This window comes from Dioscorea cayenensis, chromosome 18 (genome assembly GCF_009730915.1).
Source record: "Dioscorea cayenensis subsp. rotundata cultivar TDr96_F1 chromosome 18, TDr96_F1_v2_PseudoChromosome.rev07_lg8_w22 25.fasta, whole genome shotgun sequence".
In the NCBI taxonomy this organism is placed as follows: Eukaryota; Viridiplantae; Streptophyta; class Magnoliopsida; order Dioscoreales; family Dioscoreaceae; genus Dioscorea; species Dioscorea cayenensis.
Window position 1 is genome coordinate 20,485,351 of NC_052488.1, and position 22,481 is coordinate 20,507,831.

Here is a 22,481-nt window from a genome sequence, read left to right on the forward strand (position 1 = left end):
TTTAACTCAGAGAGTTTCCTTAAAAAAAAACTCTCTAAATGATTAGCCATGAATTTTCACAGTACCATGTGTTTAGATAACAGTTTTTCCAAATTATAGTTACAGAGAATTTATTTTCAAATAATAATCAAACATAATACAGAAACAGTGCATCATAAGTCTTAATCATTGAATAGTATGAATGCAGTAAACTTAAGGATCAATCACAAAATGAATCTCAGCTAGTCATGATTGCTGGTGATATCCTTCAAATTAGGACAACAACTGGTGATTATTATTTGCTCTATTCTCACAATAAATCCAGAAAATAGAAAAAGTGAACCTTCATTATTATTATTTATTATTTGCCTTGTGATAAAAACACTGAAAAACAAACACATTTATCTCCACCAAACTCTATTGGAAGTATGTGTGAATCTTTGTTTTTGGTCCTATTTTGGTTTATTTGTACCCATAGTTTCCATTTTTAATAAATTGCCGTTTACCTTTTTTTAAAAAAAGGGTGGGGGTTGTGGATTAAAGAAGAGATCAACATGAGTTATTGTGTAACAGGAAATAAGAATGTCTGATGAGTTGGGAGAGGCATGGCATTACTTTATTAAATAATTTAGGATGAGTACTATTAAAATAATTATTTAATTGAATAATATTTAAAAAAAAAAGTTGTAAAACTCTCCCCATTTAGCTCAATTCTAAATTTCAAATAACTTGCCATCTTAAATTGATTTTATTAATTCAAAAACTGCTTAAAATCCTGAGTGAATCAGTAGTCCTGATATTCTATTTTTTGAAATTTTAAAAAAATTAAGTACCTTAAGCTGGTATTAACTGTATCTTTTATTTTTATATTTTATCAATTTGTTAGTATGAGATTGTGAAATAGAAACAATCTTTCATGTTTCCTTTAAAGTACTAATGTGTATGAATAATGTATCTCAAGGATGTAACTTCAACATGTCTCATTTATTTCTTGAAAAATAAAACACCAAAAATAAAATAAAATAAAATAAAATAAAATAACAAAGAGAAAAAAATTTCTAAGCATAATGATCAGCTGATCTTGGTTGCTGCATTAATAGTACATCATATCGCAAAAAGATCGAATCGGCTCAGAGTGCTTGGTGAATTAGTTCTGATTGTCATGGAAAGTATCATATCAGATAGCAGAGTTGTTGAATCTGATGAATTTTTCAAATCAAATAATCAATTTGCTGAATTTTATTTCAAAGAAAATTTCAGTCTTCAAGAGCATATAATGAACAAATATTTCCAACAAAATAAGAATTTCATAGAGTCTCATGCAAGGATTGGTTCTTGTATGTATGACCTGGAGTTCTTAACCAGATGCAAACAATAACAGAAAAAATCACATGGAATAAAACAGAGTTCAAGAAGAATAACTCCCAACTTTTGGGTAAGATCAACTCAAACAGAGAAAATATGATCAAAGACAGTGATTTGAATAATGATAACATACTGAATTTAACATCCAAGGTGTAGTCATTCAATTACTTAAAAACTATTCTTTTTGTCCGAGTATAGATCATCGATAGAAGAAGCAGAGAATGGGCAGTTGTTCTGTCCCCATTCCGCACAACAATACTCAAGTTCATAGGCTTAGCCATCTTGCGTCGCAACAAGACTCTTATTTTCAATCCTAAAAAAGGCAAAAAGATAAAAGGAACACACTCGAGAAAATTAAAAAGAAACTGATCATCTTGCTATGACAACCAATCTCCGTCCAACCCTTCAATTTCACCGATGTCCAAACTGCAGCAAAGAGTAAAAAGAAAACAGAGGATGGGTTCATTACAGCAAATAGTTCAAATTTGAAACCATTAAAGTATATATACTCACCATGGCAGGGAAGTGTCTCGCGAGTAGTTATCCAAGTAGTAATCATCAAAATGTTGCGGTAAAAAGCTACTATCACTAGCATTCCCTCCAGAGCCATCGCTTAGCCAAGCAGGAATATCCATGACCTCTTCGAAGACTTGGAATCCATCTCCATCTCCTCCTACTCCCTTGTGTGAGTCCAACTCCATGTTGTTGAGGAATTTGCACCACCAAGCAGATGTCATGAGGTTCATGGTGTCATTCCACTCCATGTCATGCTGCTGGCTGAGGGATTGGATCTCTGCTATTTCATTATCATCCATCACTGGATGCAATACTGAAGAAGGAGGGTTCAAAGCAACCTCAGAGCTGGGTGGAGGGCCATTCAAGACTGTCGGCACTTGGAGTCCTGGCAGTGTCATAGGAGGAGAAGGAGAACAATATGAAGAAGAGGATGATGACGGCGATGATGGTGAATAAATTGATGGTTTGTTGCTATAGAAGGGGCTTTCAATGTCGGAGAATGCTTGGAAGCTCAAGTTCAGGCCTAAGGGTTGGTTAGGAAGGAGGAGGTTGAGGTTATCAGAGATGGGTAACGGTGTGATTGGAGAGTACGGCCAAGAGTAAGGAGAAGGGTAGGTATGCGGTTGGAGGGGAGGGCTCTGGAAGTAGTTTGGCAACATGGAGTTGGTATGGCACACCCTCGGTGTTGTCTCTCCTAAAGGCGGCAAAGATGGCTGTGGAGGTGGAGGTGGAGGTGGAGGTGGGGGTAGGGGTGGCGTTGTGTGCTGCTGCTGCTGCTGCTGCTGCTGCTGTTGTTCCGCGGCTTGTTTCATGGATGCCCTATGAAACTTAAGAGCAGTCACAATTTCTCTCCTAGCCTCAGCCATGTTCAGCAACCTTTCTTGATAAGGCCTGCTGGTGTGAAGCCTTCTCCTGACTTGTTTCTTCGGTTGAGGAGGCACAGAAGGCTGTGGTAGTTGAGGTTCACCGGGAGATTCAGCAAGTTTGGTAGGGTCTTGAGAGAGCTCATCTCCAAGGACAGTGTTAGGGGACCTAGGATTCATCGGTTCTTTGGTTCTTGAGGAGCTAAGTTGTTTGACAAGACTTCGAATGTAGGCTCCAGAGAGCTGTGGCTCCTCTTGCATCTTTGATCTCTCCACCTCCATGCTACCATAGCTATGCTTGGATGAAGATCGGCCTCTCATCTCTTTTGGTGCTCTAAACTCTCTGATAGATGGTATACCTAGAAGGAGATGGGAAGGGCTGTGGAGAGGTTGAGGGGTGAAAGAATCATGGGACGGTGGTTCCTGGTTCTGAGAGCAAAGTACACAACAAAGCAGGTTTTGTTGATGATGCCTGAAGGAAGGCTTCCGGGCTGCTATAAATAGTATAAGACATTCTATAGTATTTCTTACCCTTTTCTATTCTAAGCAAATCTAAGGATCATAAAACTTTGATCACTTGAACATTTGGATGATTGAATCTTTGTTTTTTTCTTATCTTTTTCTGGTTGAGTAATCAAATACTTAAACATATTCCTCTGCACCCAACTATTCATATTACAATATTCTCATTGAATTGACCAAAACAACCTCATAGTACTGTCATAAACCATGCATCACATCAATGCAGAGAGATGGCAGGTTACATGTCATAGCCAAGAATCACAATGCAATTGAAGTTTGTCATTTGAACTCAATCATATCACATAGATTATTTAAATTGCTGGATCCAATCTCAGATATCATCTTTTGAGACCATAACTTTTGCTTTCTTGCAGAAAATAGAACTTATATGTCTACTAATTTCACAACTAAAACTTTAGCCAAAAATGAAAGTGTTAAATTGTCCATGCCACAGAGGGGGACATTTTTGGCTTCCATCAAGGATCAACTTATGAATTAACATAATCCTAAAGTAAATGTCATGCAGTAATTTTCCCCGAAACTTAAAGAGATATGATTGAGTCTTGCAGTATGCAAGGCTGTATAGGGGACCAAACTAGACGAAAACGTCACCAAAGGCTAAGAAACTGACAGAAGAATCTCCAATTACTACTGCAACCTTTTTTCTTCTTTTATCAGTCATTTTTCCTCATTTCTCTCTTTTTTTCCAATACTTTATTCTCCCATTCTCCCTCTAGGTGTGTATGAACATGGCTACAACTCCCAAAGGCATAGAAGTTGGCCTTTTACAAAGGCATTTGACAGTATGTTTAAAGACAGGAAATATCCATACCTGTCTCTCTTCCTTGAATTCTAACTGTTATCACTTTCACCGCCTCTCTCTCTCTCTCTCTCTCCATGGCGCTGACAGGGGGCATGGTTGTGTTAATTTGTAGCAGGGTTCACAGGGAAATAAAGACCTAGAGTTGCTGATTAATTACTACTGTAAACACAGTAAATATGCTCTACTTCTAACTGTGTCGTAGTATTTGACATCAAATGAGTTCATGCCAAGTCAAACAAACTCAATTAATCCCTCTACTTGATAACATAGATGCTACTCCTGATGCCGCCACATTGCACCAATCAAAGGAGAACTGTGAATGTGATGAAGTTACAACATTTCTTCACAAGGATAAGGCCGACAAAGATTCTCAAAGTTAAGCATTTATTATCATCTGTTCCACTCTAACAAATAATTCATACCAACCAATTTCAAAATTTTAAGCACTGATTGAGCGGCTATCGCCACAATAACACGCTAACAGAGTCATCCATTTGGATGATGAAGATTTCAGCTTCACTTTCAATCATTCCTAGTGCTGAAATTGGCTAGAGTGTGGACATCAAAGGTTCTTCGTTGACAATTTAAACTCTTTCGTTGAAAGATGAGGTTCAATGTGACCAATAGCGAAACGTGAAGAATCAAAATCAAATAGATATATTTTCTATACAAATTGATCAGATTGATAATGAAAGTTCACACACTAGAGAAAGTGAAACCGGTTATGACAATAATTCAATAATTAAGATGCAGCAATTACAAAGAAAGCAGCTCTATGACTGATTAAAGCAGGTGGTGGAAACAAGTATCACGCAATACCTTAATTTTAATCTGTAACTTAACTTTGATATTGCATTGAAACTTGATTTTCATGTAAGATGCATAATTTTTTCCCCTTAATCTGCAAGGTGGAAATTTGCAAGTAATGAAATTCTGACAACATGGTCATGCATTGGCTCATAAAAATCAATACTAAATTTTATTTTTTATTACTAGTATTTTTTGAGATAGTAACAACATTTGATAGAAAGAGTCTTCCATATTGAGTCAAACACCAACTAAAACAGATTTATGTATTTACCACCCTAACTCAACTTGCATAATTGGAACAGCGTTTACATTTTTGGTGGTTGGATACCTATTCATAGTCCCTAATTGTACATAAGGGTTGTGTTTGGATGAATAATAAGAATAGATTAAGATTAAGGATGGTGTTCGCTTATTCTTACTATTGTTCTTATTCCAAAGAAGCTAATGCTAGTAAAATATGGTATTAATTAATTTCAAAATAAGGTTCTTAATCCTGATTAAGTGGTACACTAACAATCTTTATATTTCCAATTAATGTCTCACTAGATTAATGTGTTAAGCTCTACCAAGTTTCCAATGAAACAAATTAAAAAGAATAATGCAAAGGCATATGTTCACTCACACAACGGCACATAGTTATTGAAAGACAATATGATATTTTGTAAAAATAAGATGGCTTTCTCATTCAGAAGTCATGCAATTTACTATCACTTAACAAGTGGAAAAAAAAAATCATTAAAAATTCAATCTACAAGTTATCTACTTCCTTCCGCACCAAAACACATCAATAAGATTAAACTCAAGCATTCGAACAATGTAATACAAAATTACAAACCCAAAAACAAGGCCATCACAACAATTATCTTCAAACATATTTTCACCACTTTCATCCTAGTAAAAACTTACCATACACCAACATAAAAGTCAATGTCCTAATCAAAAAGAAACATTCAGCACACAATCATCAGTCATTCAAAGACAAGAACTTTTGCAAGATCTATAGTTAGAAGTCCAAATGGGGGCAAAAATCTTCATTTATGGTGTCCTTATCCTAACTTTTGCCTAATAAATAACTGGATAAAACAAGTTGACTAAAAAAACAAAAAACAAAGAACATGAAACACTCCACTAAAACTGATGCATTTTCCAACCTCACAAGATCACACGACTCATGCATTTAAAAACTAATAGATAAGATGGCAGTGCTATTAATTAGGGTTTATCCCCACAAAAATAATTTTTTAAAAATTAAAATAGACAAAAAAAAAAGGACAAATAATAAAAAGAGGAAGAAATCAAACCAAAAGGGCAAAGAGAGATGGATTTCTCTCTGAGTTCCCTGTTCCCACCAGTCCCTTCACTCTCCCACTCCTGTGAGGAGGCACTGCGGCCGAATGGGATTCTCCCACCATGACTCTCTCTCTCTCTCTCTCTCCTTCTCATCTCCTCCATTGTTTTTTTTTAATCTCGCTGCTGAGAAGAGCAGCAACAATTTGGGAGAAAAAGCGAGAAAGAAGCAAGACTAGTGGTTGCAGTGGCTGAGATTGCAGACATGTGGATTATTATAATATTATTATTATTATTATATTTTTTTATATGGTTATTAATAATATTTAATTTATTTTTTTAAATTATGTTAATTAAAATGATTATCAAATGTTAACACACACAATCCTGTCTTAAATTTCATATGGGCCAGAGGCCCACTGACTTTTTGTTACATGTTGAGTTTAGTAGCCTTTAAATAATCTTGATTATTATTATTATTATTTGCTTTTTATAAAAGAGAGTAAATCACAAAACAAACTAAAAAATATAGCAACAGAAGAGAAGGTAAAAAACAATAGAATAAACCACAAGCCATGACTGATTAAATATATATATATTGTTGGCTAAAACCATCTCCTACAAAACTTTGGCCCTAAACTAATTGCTCAAAACCATTAGCCCAAAACCAATGAACAAATCCATGAATTATAAACTAATGGCTTACTTAAACCATTAGAACCTAAACCATGATCTTAACCCATGGATTAGTGCCCATATATTAAAGGAAAATGGTGGTTTTAGTTGGCCTATAAGTATGGGAAGCTTATTCTCATTCTATACACAACCTTGAGTGAAGAATCAAGTGAAGAAGTGAGAGTGAGAAGAAATTGAGAGAGAGAAGAAAAGTGCTGGAAAAAAATATTTTCGAGTAGCTAGTCCATTCTTCTACTACATGAGAGAAAGTACTTGGTTTTCTCCTCGTTATTGAGAGAGTTTAGTAACTCCTAATTTTTTTCCACTTATAATGTTATATTCGATCAGTACATTTTACAAATGTGAGTATCGTAGCTAGATCTCGCTAGTAATATATCTACTTTATCGTATGCTCTGCTGGTTTGCACATCGTTAGTGGATCCTCCACATCAGAAAATAAGTTGGATAATTATTCACCTTTTGAAAGATCGATCATCGCTCTTGCAGCAATTTCTAATAGAAGCAATGGCGGCAAAATATGAGATTGAAAAATTCAATAGGAGTAATTTCTCACTGTGGAAGTCGAAGATAAAAGGCAATCCTGAGGAAGGACAACTGCTTGGCGGCCATCACCGAAAGACCAGCTGAGGTCAAAGATGATAAGTGGAATGAGATGGACGGGAACGCCGTTGCTGATCTTCATCTCGCACTTGCTGATGGAGTTCTATCAAGCATAGCGGAGAAGAAGACGGCGAAAGAGATATGGGACCACCTCACTAAGTTAGTACGAGGCCAAGTCACTCCACAACAAAAATTTTCCTTAAAAGGAGACTCTATACTTTGCATGTATGGCGAATCTACTTCAGCTGACGGACACATGAATACACTCGAACACTCTATTTTCCCAACTCACATCATTTGGGACATACAATAGAGTTAAGTGAACGCAGTAAATTCTACTCCAAAGTCTACCGATTCGTATGATCAACTCGCTCATTAACTTAACAAATAATGTCCCCACGACGATCCTAGTTTTTGACAATATTGCACTGCCTCGGAGGAAGAGAGTCGCCGCAAGAATAAGGAAGACAAGCTAGCAAGTTCACAACAAGCGGAGGCTTTGATGGTGACGAGAGGAAGACCAACAGAAAGTGAATCTAGTGGGAGTTACAATCGTGGTATATCAAAGTCGAGGAGTAAGAAGACTTTCAAGTGCTACCACCGTGGCAAGAAAGGTCACTTGAAGAAGGATTGTTGGAGTCTAAATAAAAAGGGATTCCAATCCTCAAGGGAATGTTGCAAACACTTCGACGATGGAGAAGCCATGGTGTGTGAGCAAAAGAACTACATCGTAAAAGATTTATCGATGTATGGCTTCGATTCAAAGAACCACTTTTCACATGACCTCCCGAAGAGAATGGTTCCATCAAGTATGAACCTATCTCCGGGGATCTCGTGTACATCGTAACGATCAAGCTTTGAAGATCGCTGGCATTGGCACTATCAAACCGAAGACTGACGATGGCACGGTTCGGACCATACAAGAAGTCCGAGCACGTGGAGGGCCCTCAAGAAGAATTTGTTGTCTATAGGACAACTTGATGGTCTTGGTTGCAAAAATTGAAGTTCAAAAACAAGATCATGAAGATAATTCGAGGAGCGCTTGTATGCATGAAGGGAGAAAAGATAGCTGCAAATCTATACATGCTGAAGGGAGAAACTTTACAAGAAGGAGAAGCTTCGGGTCAGCCACAAGTAGTCCAAGCTGAAAGATGCACAATGATATGGCACGTGAAACTTGGACACATGTCGAGCAAGGAATGAAGATTCTTGCAGAAGGAATCTACTTCAAGGTCTCACAAAGGTAACACTACCCTTGTGAACATCTGCATCTGTAAAGCAAAGATCGACTCAAGTTCACATACATCTAATTCTAGAAGCAAAGCAATTCTAGAATTGGTTCACTCGATGTGTGCAAGCACTACCACATCCCCCGGAGGAGCAAATTACTTTGTATCATTTATTGATGACTATTCCAGGAGATGTTAGGGTGACCCTATCAAGAGGAAGGGCGATGTGTTTCAAGTCTTCAAATTTTACAAAGCGCTGGATGGAACTTGAATCTGGCGAGAAGATCAAGTGTTTGAGGACTGATAATGGAGGAGAATATACTAGCAAAGAATTTGATGAATTCTGCAAGCAAGAAGGCATCAAAAGGCAGTTCACTACATAGACTCCTCAACAAAAATGGAGTGGCAGAGCGGACGAACAGGACTCGTTGGAAAAAAACAAAGAGCTATGTTGGGAGCCGCAGGCTTAGACAAGACGTTTCGCGTGAGCATGCCCTAATATCGCTCAGTTATGTGGTGAATCGGGCCCCATCAACTGCAATCGAGTTGAAGACACCGATGGAGATGTGGACTGGAAAGCCAGTTGATTATTCAAACCTTCATATATTTGAAAGTCCTCATAGTATGAATGTACAATACCCAAGAAACTACAAAAGCTGGATCCAAAAATCCGGAAAATGTATGTTCTTAGGATATGCTCGATGGTGTTAAGGGGTACTGCTCTGTGGGATCCCATGCCCTATAAGGTTGTAATCAAGAGGGATGTTATCTTCATAGAAGATAAAGAACAAGAGCAAGTAGATGGTGAAAAGCACTTCAAAAAGAAAGCACGAGACTACAGCAAGACAGTGAAAAAGAAGTCGAAGCTACACTAGGAGCACGAGGTACAAGAGCCAGCTGAATCTGAAGTTCCGGAAGTTCGGCGGTCAACTAGTACAAGAAAGACACCAAGTTAGCATTCTGACTATATTATGGAGGGTAATATTGCGTACTGTCTTCTAATTGAGGATGTAGAGCCATCAACTCTTTAAGAAGCACTCGACAGCTTCGGATGCATCTCAGTGGATGGAAGCAATGGAAGAAGAAATTTAAGCTCTTCATAAAAATAAGACATGGGAACTGGTGTCGCTAGCACAAGGGCGAAAATCCATTGGCAACAAATGGGTCTACAAGATTAAACGTAATAGTGATGATCAAGTAGATCGTTATCGTGCTAGATTGGTGGTAAAAGGATATGCTCGGGAAGGAAGAGTATCGACTTCAACGAAATATTTTACTGTGGTTCGACTCACAACAAATCCGAGTAGTCCTGAGGGATGTGTACTTCATTTGACTTGCATCTTGAGCGCTAGATGTCAAGACGCATTTCTTCGATGGAGATCTTGAAGAAGAAATTTATATGCTCCAACCAAAAAGGTTTGAAGAAAAAGGTAAAGAGAACTTGGTTTCGGGTCGAACAAATCTCCATGACGGTCTACGACAGCGCCAAGATGTTGGTACAAGAGATTTGATTCCTTCATCATGAGCCTTGGATCACAGAGTAGATCAATACGCACTTGTGCATATGTCAAGAGGTTCAAGAAGAAGATTTTTGTCTTCTTGTTGCTATATGTCGACGACATGTCAGTAGCAGTGCTCCAACAAAGATCGTGATCCGAGGAGTCGAAGGCACAATTGGCTAGGGAGTTTGAAATGAAGGACTTGGGACCAAAGGAAACAAGATTCTAGGGATGCGAAATTCACCGAGACTGAAATAATAGGAAGATTTGGCTTTCTCGGAAGACTTATCTCAAGAAAAATCTTGCGTCGGTTCAACATGCAAGATTAGTAAGCCAATTTCTACCCCACTTCTGTTAATTTCAAGTTATCCTCAAATATGTGTCCTAGCGATCAAGAAGAGAGATGGAGATGTCTCGAGTACCGTATGCATCAGTGGGAAGCCTAATGTTTGCCATGATCCGTACTAAGACCGGACATCGCGACATGCAGTGGGAGTGGTAAGCCTGTGAGTATAGGCGAATCCCGGTCGAGAGCATTGGAGTGTTGTTAAGAGGATTCTCGGATATATAAAGGGAACCTCGGGATGTTGCGTTATGTTATGGGGGATCCGACTTTCTTGTCGATGGATATGTTGATGCTGATTATGCAGGCGATCTTGATAAAAGTAAATCCACTCATCGGATATGTGTTCACACTAGCGGGGAGGAGATGTGAGTCTGGGTTTCAAAAACTACGATAGCGTGGCTACGCCATCGGCGAGAGCGAAAGTATCCGGCGCCTACACAGCCCGAGTAAAGAAGCGGTGTGGTCGAAGATGGTGTTGGAAGAACTCGAGCACAAAACAAGAGAACATCACTCTATATTGTGACAACCGAGTGCATCGCATCTTGCAAGGAATCCAACGATTTCATTCAAAGACAAAACATATCGAGTTCAGTACCACTCGTTCGTGAGAAAGTGGAAGAAGATGCAGGTGGACATGCACAAGATCCATACCAAGGACAACCTAGCGTAGACTTTTTATGACAAAAAGCAATCAACGGCAGATTCATATGGTGTCGATCCTCTTGTGGTCCGACGGAGGCGTAAAGCGACATCGAATGGCAAGATAGAAAGAATGGTGTGAAGATCTGATTGTCTTTCAATCAAATCTTCAAGTGGGAGAATTGTTGGCTAAAACCATCTCCTACAAAACTTTGGCCCTAAACTAATTGCTCAAAACCATTAGCCCAAAAACCAATGAACAAATCCATGGATTATAAACTAATGGCTTACTTAAACCATTAGAACCTAAACCATGATCTTAACCCATGGATTAGTGCCCACATATTAAAGGAAAATGGTGGTTTTAGTTGGCCTATAAGTATGGGAAGCTTATTCTCATTCTATACACAACCATGAGTGAAGAATCAAGTGAAGAAGTGAGAGTGAGAAGAAATTAGAGAGAGAAGAAAAGTGTGGAAAAAATATTTTGAGAGTTAGTCCATTCTTCTACTACAAGAGAGAGTACTGGTTTTCTCCTTGTTATTAGAGAGAGTTTGTAACTCCTGGAATTTTCCCACTTATAATGTTATATTCGGTCGTACATTTTACAACATATATATATATATATATATATATTCCAAGCAATGATGTCTGAACAAAATTATGTGTGAAGGTCATGTATTTGTTGTCTCTCTTTCATTCTACCATCAAGATCACTCTTTGGGGCCTCCAAGTTCTTGCATGCGCCTCCTTAAGTCTTAATTTGTACCCCCACTTGTATGAGCATCCATCATTTATGGAAGTCCATATATTCAAAATTTACAGGCGTTCATGTCAACTATTGAGCATCCATAATCTATAGAAGTCCGTATATTCAAAATTTACGGGCGTTCTTGTCAACCATTAAACCTTATTTCTACTAGACCTATAACAACTATAAAAAACTAAAATCTAAAACTAATCAATCCTAATTAACATTTACTGTAACTACATAATATGTATTTATGATCAATTGAAGATGTTCTACAAACATCCGCAGTTGACGTATTTTATATATATAATTAGTGATTTTTAAAATACAATAATTACATAATGTTTTTTTTTAATTAATGAGTTATGAGTGTTAATAAGAAGTTGGATTTTATTAATATAAAACCTTGATACTAATATCGGGATAATGTCTCCGTACATCATGGTTAATATTGGTTTGGGATGATCTGCCATCTTGTCTTTGTAAGAAGATATATTTAAATTTTAACTCACATATAATGAAAATTACATATATGTTTAAATAGTAATTTCATATCTATGTAAACAAACATATGGTTTATTCATATTTTATATAAAAAATTTTTAATTATAAATATTGTATTAATTTTTGTTTTTTTATAAAATCAATAAATCAGTTCATTGATGTTGTGAGAAAAATTAGAATTTTTGATCTCTCACCTAGTAAAATAAAGAGTAATGCTATATAGAACGAACAGATCACACAAAACCAGCCACACGAATGATGTGGCTAGTGACGTGTGATCTGTTTTTAAATTAAAAAAATAAATAAAAAGAGAACAGATCACACGTGATCTCTCTCTCTTGTTTGAGTGTGTGCTCCTCTGTCCTTGGTCTCCCCCGCTCCAGGTCGCCGTCTGTCTCCATCGCTCCCGGCCGCCGTCCATCTCCCCCACTCCTGGCCGCCATTCGTCTCCCCTACTCCCGGCCGCCGTCCGTCTCCCACACTCCCGGCCGCCGTCCGTCTCCCCCATTCCCTGGGTCCCCGTCCCAGTCTCCCCAGCCCTCGCCTCCCGTCTCGCCTCCCCGCGCTCCCGCCCCTGCCCCGTCAGTATCCCCGCTCCCGGCCCCATCCCGGTCGCCGTCTGTCTCCACCGCTCCCGGCCCCATCCCGGCCCCATCCTGGTCACCGTCTGTCTCCACCGCTCCCGGCCGCCGTCCGTCTCCCCCACTCCCGATCGCCGTTCCCGGCCATCGTCCGTCTCCCCCACTCCCGGCCGTCGTGCCATCGTCTCCCCGCTCCCTGGCCGTCTCGTCTCCCTCGCTCCCTGGCCGTCTGCTCTCCCTCGCTCCCGGGTCTGCCTCCTCTCCCCGCTCCCAGGGCCTGCCCAGTCCATCGCCTCCCCACTCCCGACCAGCTGCCTGCTCCCCGCTCCCGGGATGGGAGCACACACTCAAACGAGAGAGAGAGAGAGATCATACAAGAGAGAGAAGAGAGATCACGTGTGATATGTTCTCTTTTTATTTATTTTTTTAATTTAAAAAAAAAAACAGATCACATGTCACCAACCACATCATTCGTGTGGCTGGTTTCGTGTGATTTGTTGGTTCTATATAGCATTACTCTAAAATAAAAGAGTTATTATTGTTTCAATGCAAAGGTGGTAATATCCTATGGATCTCTTCAATTATTTTATTATTTCATGACACATAGTGCATAACTAAAATATCTATCCACATTAAATTTTCCAACATTTATTAAAAACAGAAGTTAACCAAATATGAAGAATCTCAATACAATTGGTGGCATGAGAAGAAACCAAAAATAAGATTCCAATAAAAAAAAAAACTAAAAAGCCATGGGAAATTAATTTACTAGCAATAAAATATTTTACTGCATGTGATGTATATTTTTAATAATACTTTATCAAAGAAAGGTAAATATGGTTTTTATCACAGAATCAAAGGGACAATTATGTAAATAGAAATTTTTACAAGGTCATTATGCAAGCAAATTTCTTTGTTAAAAATGAGAAGTCAAGAGATAGAGACTACTCAAATGGGGCCATTAATAGTGTGGTCCTGTTAAACTTTAGGGCTACCCTCTGACTAGTGTACCCTACAATGGAGGACAATGGGGCCCACCTGTCATTTCTTTCCACGTGGCTAGCATCTGGCCCATCCAATGAGGTTAGACTGCCACGTGGAATCCATCTAGAGGACAAGATGGGAGGCTACCCTGCCCTAAACTAGGACCACATTTTGATTGGGCTGGTTCTTCTTCTTAGGACCATCTTTTTCATTAAGACCTTTTACCAAAAACAGCTACCACTTGCTCTTGTGAGTAAATTTTGGATTAATGCTTTGGATATAAAGAAAGCTTCCAGATGAATCTATATAAATTAAATTATCATCATATTAATGAAAATTTGGGGACCCTTTTCTTTAAAAAATAAAAAATAATAACTGCCAACTTGTGGCATTAAAAAAACAGGGTGTCTGTCAATTGCCCCCTTCAACCAAAGGATTTAATCCATGTGAATGTATCATGTATGATAAGGGCATATGATATATGAAAAAAATTTATGCACATTTTTGACAAATTTCATGTGAATTGGAATATTTATTGGTCAGTAACCCTGTGAAGTGATGTAACTGGTTTAATTTAATAAATAAATTAAATAAATAAATAAAATGGATATGATTAGGATATTTACATGATTGCCTTGGAGAGACTGACTATATTGTTTGAAAGTTTTGTCTCTAGAGTCTAAACAAGTGAAAAAAAAAATTTAAAATATTTTTTTGTTTAAAAATAAAATAAATTGTATTTTTTTTAATTTCACTTTTATTTCAATAAAAAAAATTACAGTCATCACCAAAGTTTATTAAAAAAATAATAATTGAGATTTTTTTTAATAAAAGAATATGCTAGTCAAATACTGGCAATTAAATATTTTATCACACTTTTTTGGGAGCAGAGGAAGTACTTGCATATATATATATATATGAGGACTAATTCTCTATGAACGTTCATAGATAAACAATTTATGAATGACCATTATCAGCCATTAGATCTCGATCCAACGATTAACATTAATGAACAGTAGTTACTACATGTGGTTATTATTTGGAAAAACACAATGAACTGTAACACTAATCATCAATGTTGACTGTTGGATAGTGATCCAATGGCTGATAATTAGACGTTCATAAATTTTTATCTATAGACGTCTATATAGAAGATGTATATATATATATATATATATATATATATATATATATAATGAGACATCATAGAATTACTCATTTTGTACGGATGTATATGTGAAATTCCAAAAAGATATTTTCCTAATTAAAATCACGCAAAAAGGCCACTAATATTAGGCCATGGGCTGAGGAGAGTTCAGGACACCACGGCCCATTTTAAAATGGCCCTTTTTTCACGCAAAAGCCCATCACGTGGAAGTTGCGAGCCCATCCCCGCCAAAAACCCTATTTCGTTTCGGGAGTTCACTACTCCCTCACGCTTCTGGCGTTCCACCATCTCTCTCTCTCTCTCTCTCTCTCTCTCTCTCTCTGAAGGTAAGCATTAGCCCTAAATCGCATTGTTTGCTTGTAATTTCTGGTTCATTGCTGTCATCGATCTCGTTATTCTCATCGATTTCTTAGGGTTTCTCATCTATTGTTGTAATGGTGGTTTTCTTTTTGTTTTCTTTTGTTCTGTTTTGTTCCGACATAGGGTTCTGAGATCATGCGAGATATATGTTTCATGTAATTTGGATTAGTGGAAATGGACGGAAAGTGTTTTTGTTTTTGTTTTTGAAAATTATGAAAATTTTGATTTTGATTTTTTTTGGTTTGATTGGATTTAAGTGTCGGCTTGCATTTGAGATATAATTTGAAGAGTTTTCACGACCTTTTATGTGGAATGAGGAATGCGTCATGTGGGGAAATGATGGGTTTTGTGAGATGCGAACTGTGTAATTTGGATTCGTAGGAATGGATGGGAAGTGAGTTTTGAGTTTGTTGTTTTCGTTGTTGTTGTGGTTGTTGTTGTTGTTGTTCTTCTTCTTTTTTTTGAGTTTGAGGTCTGGTTTTGGATATTTTCACCTTATGATCTTTTAGGTGACAAGTAGAATAAACCATGTGTGAGAAATGATGGGATTTATAAGAAACAAAAGATGCTTGTGGTTTTATTCTTGATGCATAGTGAGATATTATGTCATTATGAAAGGAAAATGTTAGAATAAGTATGAAATGATGAAACTTATTAAGGTTTTGTTTTCAAAATAAAATCAGAATTCCATTTGTAGCCTTTTGTGTATGTCTTTATAATCTATTAGTTGAAAATCTGGTGTATTTCTCGAAATTTTGGAATACTAGTTTTATTTAAGGTATATCATTATTGTTTGATGTTTTTATGCGATGCAGATGGGTTTACGATGTTTCTCGTTGTTGCTATGTCGTTTCGGCATGGCATGTTTTTTGTTTTGATGTTATTATTGTGATTATAGTAAGTTGTTGTTCACTTCAGTTTGTGTCAGAGGTGCTATTGGTTCAATAAAGTTGTCGTATTCGCATAATTCAAGGAGCTGTGACTTGTGTCCATTTTGATGGGTGATAGTTCAGATGAGTCCTTGGATATTAGTGATTCTGAAGTTGGTGAGTATGAAGAGAAATTTTATTTGAAGCTAAAGAAGGGAGATGTTAGAGTAAAACACGCGGACAATGCATACAGATGCCCATTCTGTGCGGGGAAGAAGAAGCAAGACTACCATTACAAAGATTTACTTCAACATGCCACTGGCATCGGTAATTCTCATAGAGGTGGAAAAGTCAAGGCAAATCACCTAGCATTGGCAAGGTTCTTGAAGAATGACCTACCTGACACAGGAGGGCCATCCCAGAAACCATTATCTATTGGGCAGCAGCCAGTTCCTAAGCCCAAGAATGAAGAAAAATTTGTATGGCCATGGGCTGGAATCCTCGCTAATGTCCCCATAGAGAAGCAAATGGATGGACGCTATGTTGGTGAGAGTGGAAATAGAATCAAGGACAGGCTTTCCAGATTTAATCCTCTGAAAGTTATCCCAATTTGGGGTTACCATGGTCACTCGGGCTATGCAATTGTTGAATTCAGCAAGGACTGGAGTGGTTTCAACGATGCCATGGCTTTTGAGAAACATTTTGAATCAGATCATTGTGGGAAGCAGGATTTCGATCGAAGAAGGAGACATCACCGGCAGCAATCATACCTTTATGGATGGGTTGCTCGAGCCGAGGATTACCACTCTAGGGATCCATTCGGTAACCATCTACGGAAGAATGGGGACTTGAAAACTGTTTCTGAAATTACTGATGAGGAACAAAGGAAGACTGGTAAACTTGTGAAAAATCTAGCTAACGTGATAGAGGCAAAGAACAAGCATTTGCTAGATTTGGAATGCAAATTCACGCAGACGACCATGTCTCTTGAGAAGATGATTGAAGATCATGACAAATTGCAGCACCAACATAACAAAGGTGGCTTCTTAATTAGTTCTTTTCTTTGTGATCCAGCTATTATTTTACGTTTGACTTGGTTCTGTGCCTGATATCTTCTAATCTGTTTTAACTGTTGGCTATAAGAGTTTGTACCTGTAACTTAGTCTGGGGCTTGGATTATTGTAAGTTTGAATTGCATAGGTTTTTAGTTTGATCGTTCCTTCTGGATGTAAATGGGTGCACACAAAACCTGAGGATGTAAATTAGGTTTTCAGAGCTTTCCTGGCAGTCGAAATTTCCCTTTTCTGCACCTCTCATTCTATCTTGTTCTTGGGAAGCTTTTGGTGCAGACACTGCCTGCAAGTAATTTCAACTCTTTCAGTTCAAAAGTAATGGAAGATGGTTTAACATATGGCCATCTGACTGTGTTTGTCTAGTGTGTAGAATGTGGTTAATCTGCATAATGTTGCCTTAATGGTGTATTCAGTGTTTTGTCAATAGAGGTATACTTTATTATGCTTAAACAGTATTGAATATTTCGCATCATGAAATAATAGAAAAGGGAGATGCTGATTTGTTAAGATTTACTCCTTTGTTACAGCCAAAACTTTATAACTAATGTTTCATTCATGTAGTTTGAAGCTTCTGAACTTCTTTAGTATTACTATTATACTGGTATTTGTATTTGCTGGCTTGTTACACTCAGCGATTGTCTTTTTGTGTGTGTGTGTGTGTGTGTGTGTGGCCTTTGACAGAAATAGAAAAGCTGCAGCGGGAAGCTAGTGAGCATTCACGTAAGGTTATATTGGAGAATGGAAAACTGAAGTCGGAGCTGGAAACTAAAAGGAAACAACTTCACACCAGATCCAGACAACTTGATAAACTAGTTGCTCAAACTGACGCTGAGAGAAAGAAGCTTGATGATGAGAGGCAGAAGGTTACAGTTCTCTCACTCTGACAAATTGATGATGAGTGCCCATTTAATGAGAATCGACATCTTGATGCAAGATATTGTTTGAAATGAAACTTATATTTTGCCTGCATATTGGTGTCTTTGGGTTTGTCTGAGAGATTTCTTGGTAGGATTGCCTGTCATTGTGTAACCTAATTTCTTGTTTCATGCATCCTGCTCAAGTGAGAATATATGAATTGTTGATCTCGCAACTTTTTTTCCTTTTTAATGAAATCGGAATGTTTGAGATCCGATGCATAACTTTCCATAATGCTATTAATTTGAGTTCTAGAATGCAATGATTAACAGCTCACTTCAAAAGGCAACTGATGAGCAGAAGATGGCTGATGAGAATGTCTTGAAGCTTCTTGAAGAGCAGAAGGTTTTTTCTGTTGATTATGTTTATTCCTCCATCATATTGAAGGCATGTATCTAAAGTGATAACAAACATTGTATAAAATGAACAGAGGGAGAGGATGATTAATAACGAGAAGATATTACAGTTAGAAAGACAATTGGATGCAAAACAAAAGCTGGAGCTCCAAATAGAGCAGTTGAAAGGGAATTTACAAGTGCTGCAACATATGGAAAATGAAGATATTGATAGTAAGCAGAAGATTGATGACATGAAGGAAGACCTCGAAACCAAGATTGAAGAATTGGATTACATACAAACTTTGAACCAGAACCTTATCATCAAAGAGCGCATGAGCAATGATGAATTGCAGGAAGCTCGCAAGGAATTAATCATGGTACTGCATTTATACTTTCTAATAATGCAAATTGAGTATTAACAGTAGCTTTTGAAAGTCGAGACCCTGCTTGTTCTGATTAATTAAATATTATAAGTGCTAAGGAGTTATATGTTTCAGGGACTGAAAGGCGCATTGGGTGGGCGTTCTTTCATTGGAATCAAAAGGATGGGTGAACTTGATGAAAAGCCATTTAGAGAAGCCTGCAAGCAGAAGTTTCCACAAGATGAGCCTGATATAAAAGCTGCAATACTTTGTTCTGAGTGGCAAGAGAAACTTAAAAACCCTGACTGGCATCCATTCAAAGTTATAATTACTGATGGGAAGGAAAAGGTGGTGAAATCTTTTATCTATTACATCTTTGACCTATTGCTTTGGACATGAGAAGAGCTCCTGTATTTCATATTCCTTATGTGTGCATTACATGACAAGTGAGAAGTTAATGTTTTTTGGAAAACAGAAATTGTTTTGCATAGCTTGCTTGCTCTTTCTTTTTACCATTATGTTCTTTCCTGTTGATCTTGTATTGGCTTCTTCTGATCGTTGTAAGATCTTAAGATGGGCTTGGTACAACCTAGATACAACCTAAAAGTTTAAGTTGATAGAACGAGAAACACAAGGTTGCATATTGATGCCAACATTTATTTAATTAACTGATTGGGACTATCAGGACTAATATTTCTCATACGTCTCAATGGGAATGTGAAGGCATTATTGTTTGTTAACATTACCTCAAATAAAGGCACAATACTTTTTACTATCATATTTCTATTTTTGTCAATATATGAACCCTTATTTGCAGTTGTTGATCTTGCAGACCAATTGTTGTTTATTTGTCACTATCTCAATCATGTGAAAGTGAATTTTTTCACAGGAAGTTCTTGAGGAGGAAGATCAAAATTTGCAGAGCTTGAAGAGTGAATTAGGTGATGATGTCTACCAAACTGTAATTAAAGCCTTGTTGGAGATCAATGAATATAATCCCAGCGGAAGGTATGTTGTCCCAGAGCTTTGGAACTTTAAAGAGGGACGAAAGGCTACAATGAAGGAGGTTGTGCAATTCATTCTGAGAAATTATAAGAACCATAAGAGGAAGCGATAAACCTCTAATCTGCGGTATGCATGTTACTGTTCATTATGATGATGTTTCTGTTGGATTCATTCCATAATATTTGCTTTCAGCCATAGATATGCATGGTATTGTTGTAGTCTCTTGTTTCTTTCACCTGTGTGCTATCTTTACACAATGAGCATCAGAGCTACATATTCCATGGATTATTAGAAGAGCCTTCTGAACATCATGTTTTTCTAGCACATCATAAGCACCTTTCTGTCCAGCATTGGCTTCTTATCTCTTGATGTCCTGTTCATGCCTAGCTTCTTTTAGATGGTAAAAAAATTGTGCTTTATATTCAGAATTGGCGGTTCTCTGGAAAGTGATGCCTCATTCAAGTATTCTGATGTTTACTTGCATATTTTTTACATATAATGTGATTGCAAATCTAAGAAAAACAAGGAATTGAGATCCATTGGCAGATCATAAACCATTCAATTATTAAACAATTTAGCTCATGAGAGTGCTCTAATAGTCCCTTCATTAGTGTTCTGGCTTCATTTAATTGCGTTCGATACAGAACTTTATGTTTGCCTTTATTTTTGGGTTAATCATCTTGTCACCAAGCAATTTCATTTTTGTTGAAATGTTGTAGTTTTTTTTTTTATTTTAAACACAGACCAATTTCTAGAATTTACAACATAAATTTGTTATGGAAATAAACTTGTCAGCTCCTTGCGTGCTATAAAACATCATGTCAAATAAGCTTAATTGCTTTGCAATTTATGGAATATCACATTTTACTACTTGATTCTACCTGAAAAGTAGGGAAGTTGCCCATTTAAAACTGGAGATGCGGGGAAACATTTTAGATACTAAACTTTTCAAGTTAAAGTAGCGTAAAGATGGAACATGTGAAATGTAATTTTAGTAATAAGGTAACTAGAAATGAGGAAAGAGTTCAAATGGATGACACTGACATTGGGAGAAGTAGCAATTTTTGGTACTTTGGCTCTATAATGTAAGATGGCAGAGAACTGATAGAGGATGCTACAAATAAGATTAAGGCAGGTTAGGTACAATAGAGGGAGCTCTTGGTGTTTTATGTGATTGTAGAATACCTTATAGATTGAAAGATACGTTTTATAAAACTATTGTTAGGTTAGCTTTTTTATACAAATTAGAATGTTGGGTAGTTAAGAAACAACATATTAAAAAGATAATAGTGGCAGAAATGAGAATTTTGAGATGGATGTTAGGCATTAGTAGGAATGCCCATGGAATGAATTTATTTAAGATGGATTAGGAGTGGTATCTGTTACTAATAATAAGTTAAGAGAGAAATGATCAAGATGGTATAGGTATATCCTTAGAAGATCTATAGATGCCCCTACAAAAGAAGTGGAGGTTTTATAGGTGGAACTGTGGAAGATCATAGAAGAGGGAGAGGTAGACCTAGAAAGTGTTTTGCAAAACTTTTTGTAATGATATGGTTGAATCTTTGGGCCTTTAATAGAGCAACGTGAAAAGAAAGGATTTATGTTACTGACCCTAAATAGTTTAGTTTGATCTTTAGGCTCAAGGATTGCTATATCTCTTATCTCATATCGAAATAGTGGTGCTGGTTCAGGTGCATTTGTTTTTAGGGATGAAAATTTATCCCTCCTGTACTTGACATTTGGGTTTTACACTGATGGTATCATCGCTCTACTAAAAGTCAGGGGAGGAGGACCGGAGAGTCCCCACCACTGATTTTTGTCTCCTATGTATATATATATAATAGTAATAATGATTAATTTAAATAATTATTAAAATCACCCTTCTTTATGTCTGGTTTTATTTCTTGAAAAGTTGATGCATGTATAGCCTTGCACAACTTGAAATCTCACCGGCATTTTCTGTCATCGCAATTTGCAAAGTTGGTGTGTATATAGCTTTACATAATTTAAAACTACCCTTCTTTTCGTCCTGTCTTATTTCTTTGCATCCATTTTGATCCCGCTAAATTGTTGCTGCAGACTTCGTTTGGACGAACTTCATGCTGATGCTCTGGTTTGCCTGAACAGAAGATTGCCTGATTTCTGTCTGTAATTTTGTTCAACTCTGATGATCATCAGTGATAGAGAAATTGCTATAGAGTTTGTTTCCTTTCTTTGGTGACACCTTTGATGCCATGTAGTGAGGCTGGAATTACTGACAGGTTTGTGCCATAGATGTTTGTATCTAGCCTGTAAATTTACCAACACTGCAAATACTTTAACTGCAAGCTATGGCAACCCCCTGTGGAACTTTCACCTTTCTTTCAGTAGTAGTACCATTTTTGTTGTTGAATA

General features: G+C 37.3%; 2 protein-coding genes across 2 annotated transcripts; one reads left to right on the forward strand and one right to left on the reverse strand.

Moving 5' to 3' along the window:
- Window positions 1-1,457: 1,457 nt before the first annotated feature.
- Window positions 1,458-6,415, reverse strand: LOC120282079 (R3H domain-containing protein 1). The gene is made up of 3 exons (XM_039288812.1): window positions 6,180-6,415; window positions 1,858-4,969; window positions 1,458-1,770 (listed from the first exon to the last, which is right to left on the reverse strand). Exons 2-3 carry the CDS (start codon window positions 3,042-3,044, stop codon window positions 1,722-1,724), a joined length of 1,236 nt encoding a protein of 411 aa, XP_039144746.1. The 5' UTR covers window positions 3,045-4,969; window positions 6,180-6,415; the 3' UTR covers window positions 1,458-1,721.
- An 8,983-nt stretch (window positions 6,416-15,398) lies between these two features.
- LOC120281825 (protein INVOLVED IN DE NOVO 2-like) lies at window positions 15,399-22,453 on the forward strand. The gene is made up of 8 exons (XM_039288518.1): window positions 15,399-15,488; window positions 16,441-17,429; window positions 18,146-18,327; window positions 18,635-18,724; window positions 18,810-19,094; window positions 19,215-19,427; window positions 19,969-20,210; window positions 22,167-22,453. Exons 2-7 carry the CDS (start codon window positions 16,520-16,522, stop codon window positions 20,194-20,196), a joined length of 1,908 nt encoding a protein of 635 aa, XP_039144452.1. The 5' UTR covers window positions 15,399-15,488; window positions 16,441-16,519; the 3' UTR covers window positions 20,197-20,210; window positions 22,167-22,453.
- The last annotated feature ends 28 nt before the right edge of the window (window positions 22,454-22,481 follow it).

Bases quoted from the DNA above. Each gene is read 5' to 3' on its own strand.
- LOC120282079 (XM_039288812.1), bottom strand. From the start codon at position 3,044: ATGAGAGGCCGATCTTCATCCAAGCATAGCTATGGTAGCATGGAGGTG. The intron at 1,771-1,857 runs GTGAGTATATAT...TCTTTGCTGCAG, and splicing joins CGAGACACTTCCCTGCCATG to TTTGGACATCGGTGAAATTG.
- LOC120281825 (XM_039288518.1), top strand. From the start codon at position 16,520: ATGGGTGATAGTTCAGATGAGTCCTTGGATATTAGTGATTCTGAAGTT. The intron at 18,328-18,634 runs GTTACAGTTCTC...TTTGAGTTCTAG, and splicing joins TTGATGATGAGAGGCAGAAG to AATGCAATGATTAACAGCTC. The intron at 19,095-19,214 runs GTACTGCATTTA...TATATGTTTCAG, and splicing joins CTCGCAAGGAATTAATCATG to GGACTGAAAGGCGCATTGGG.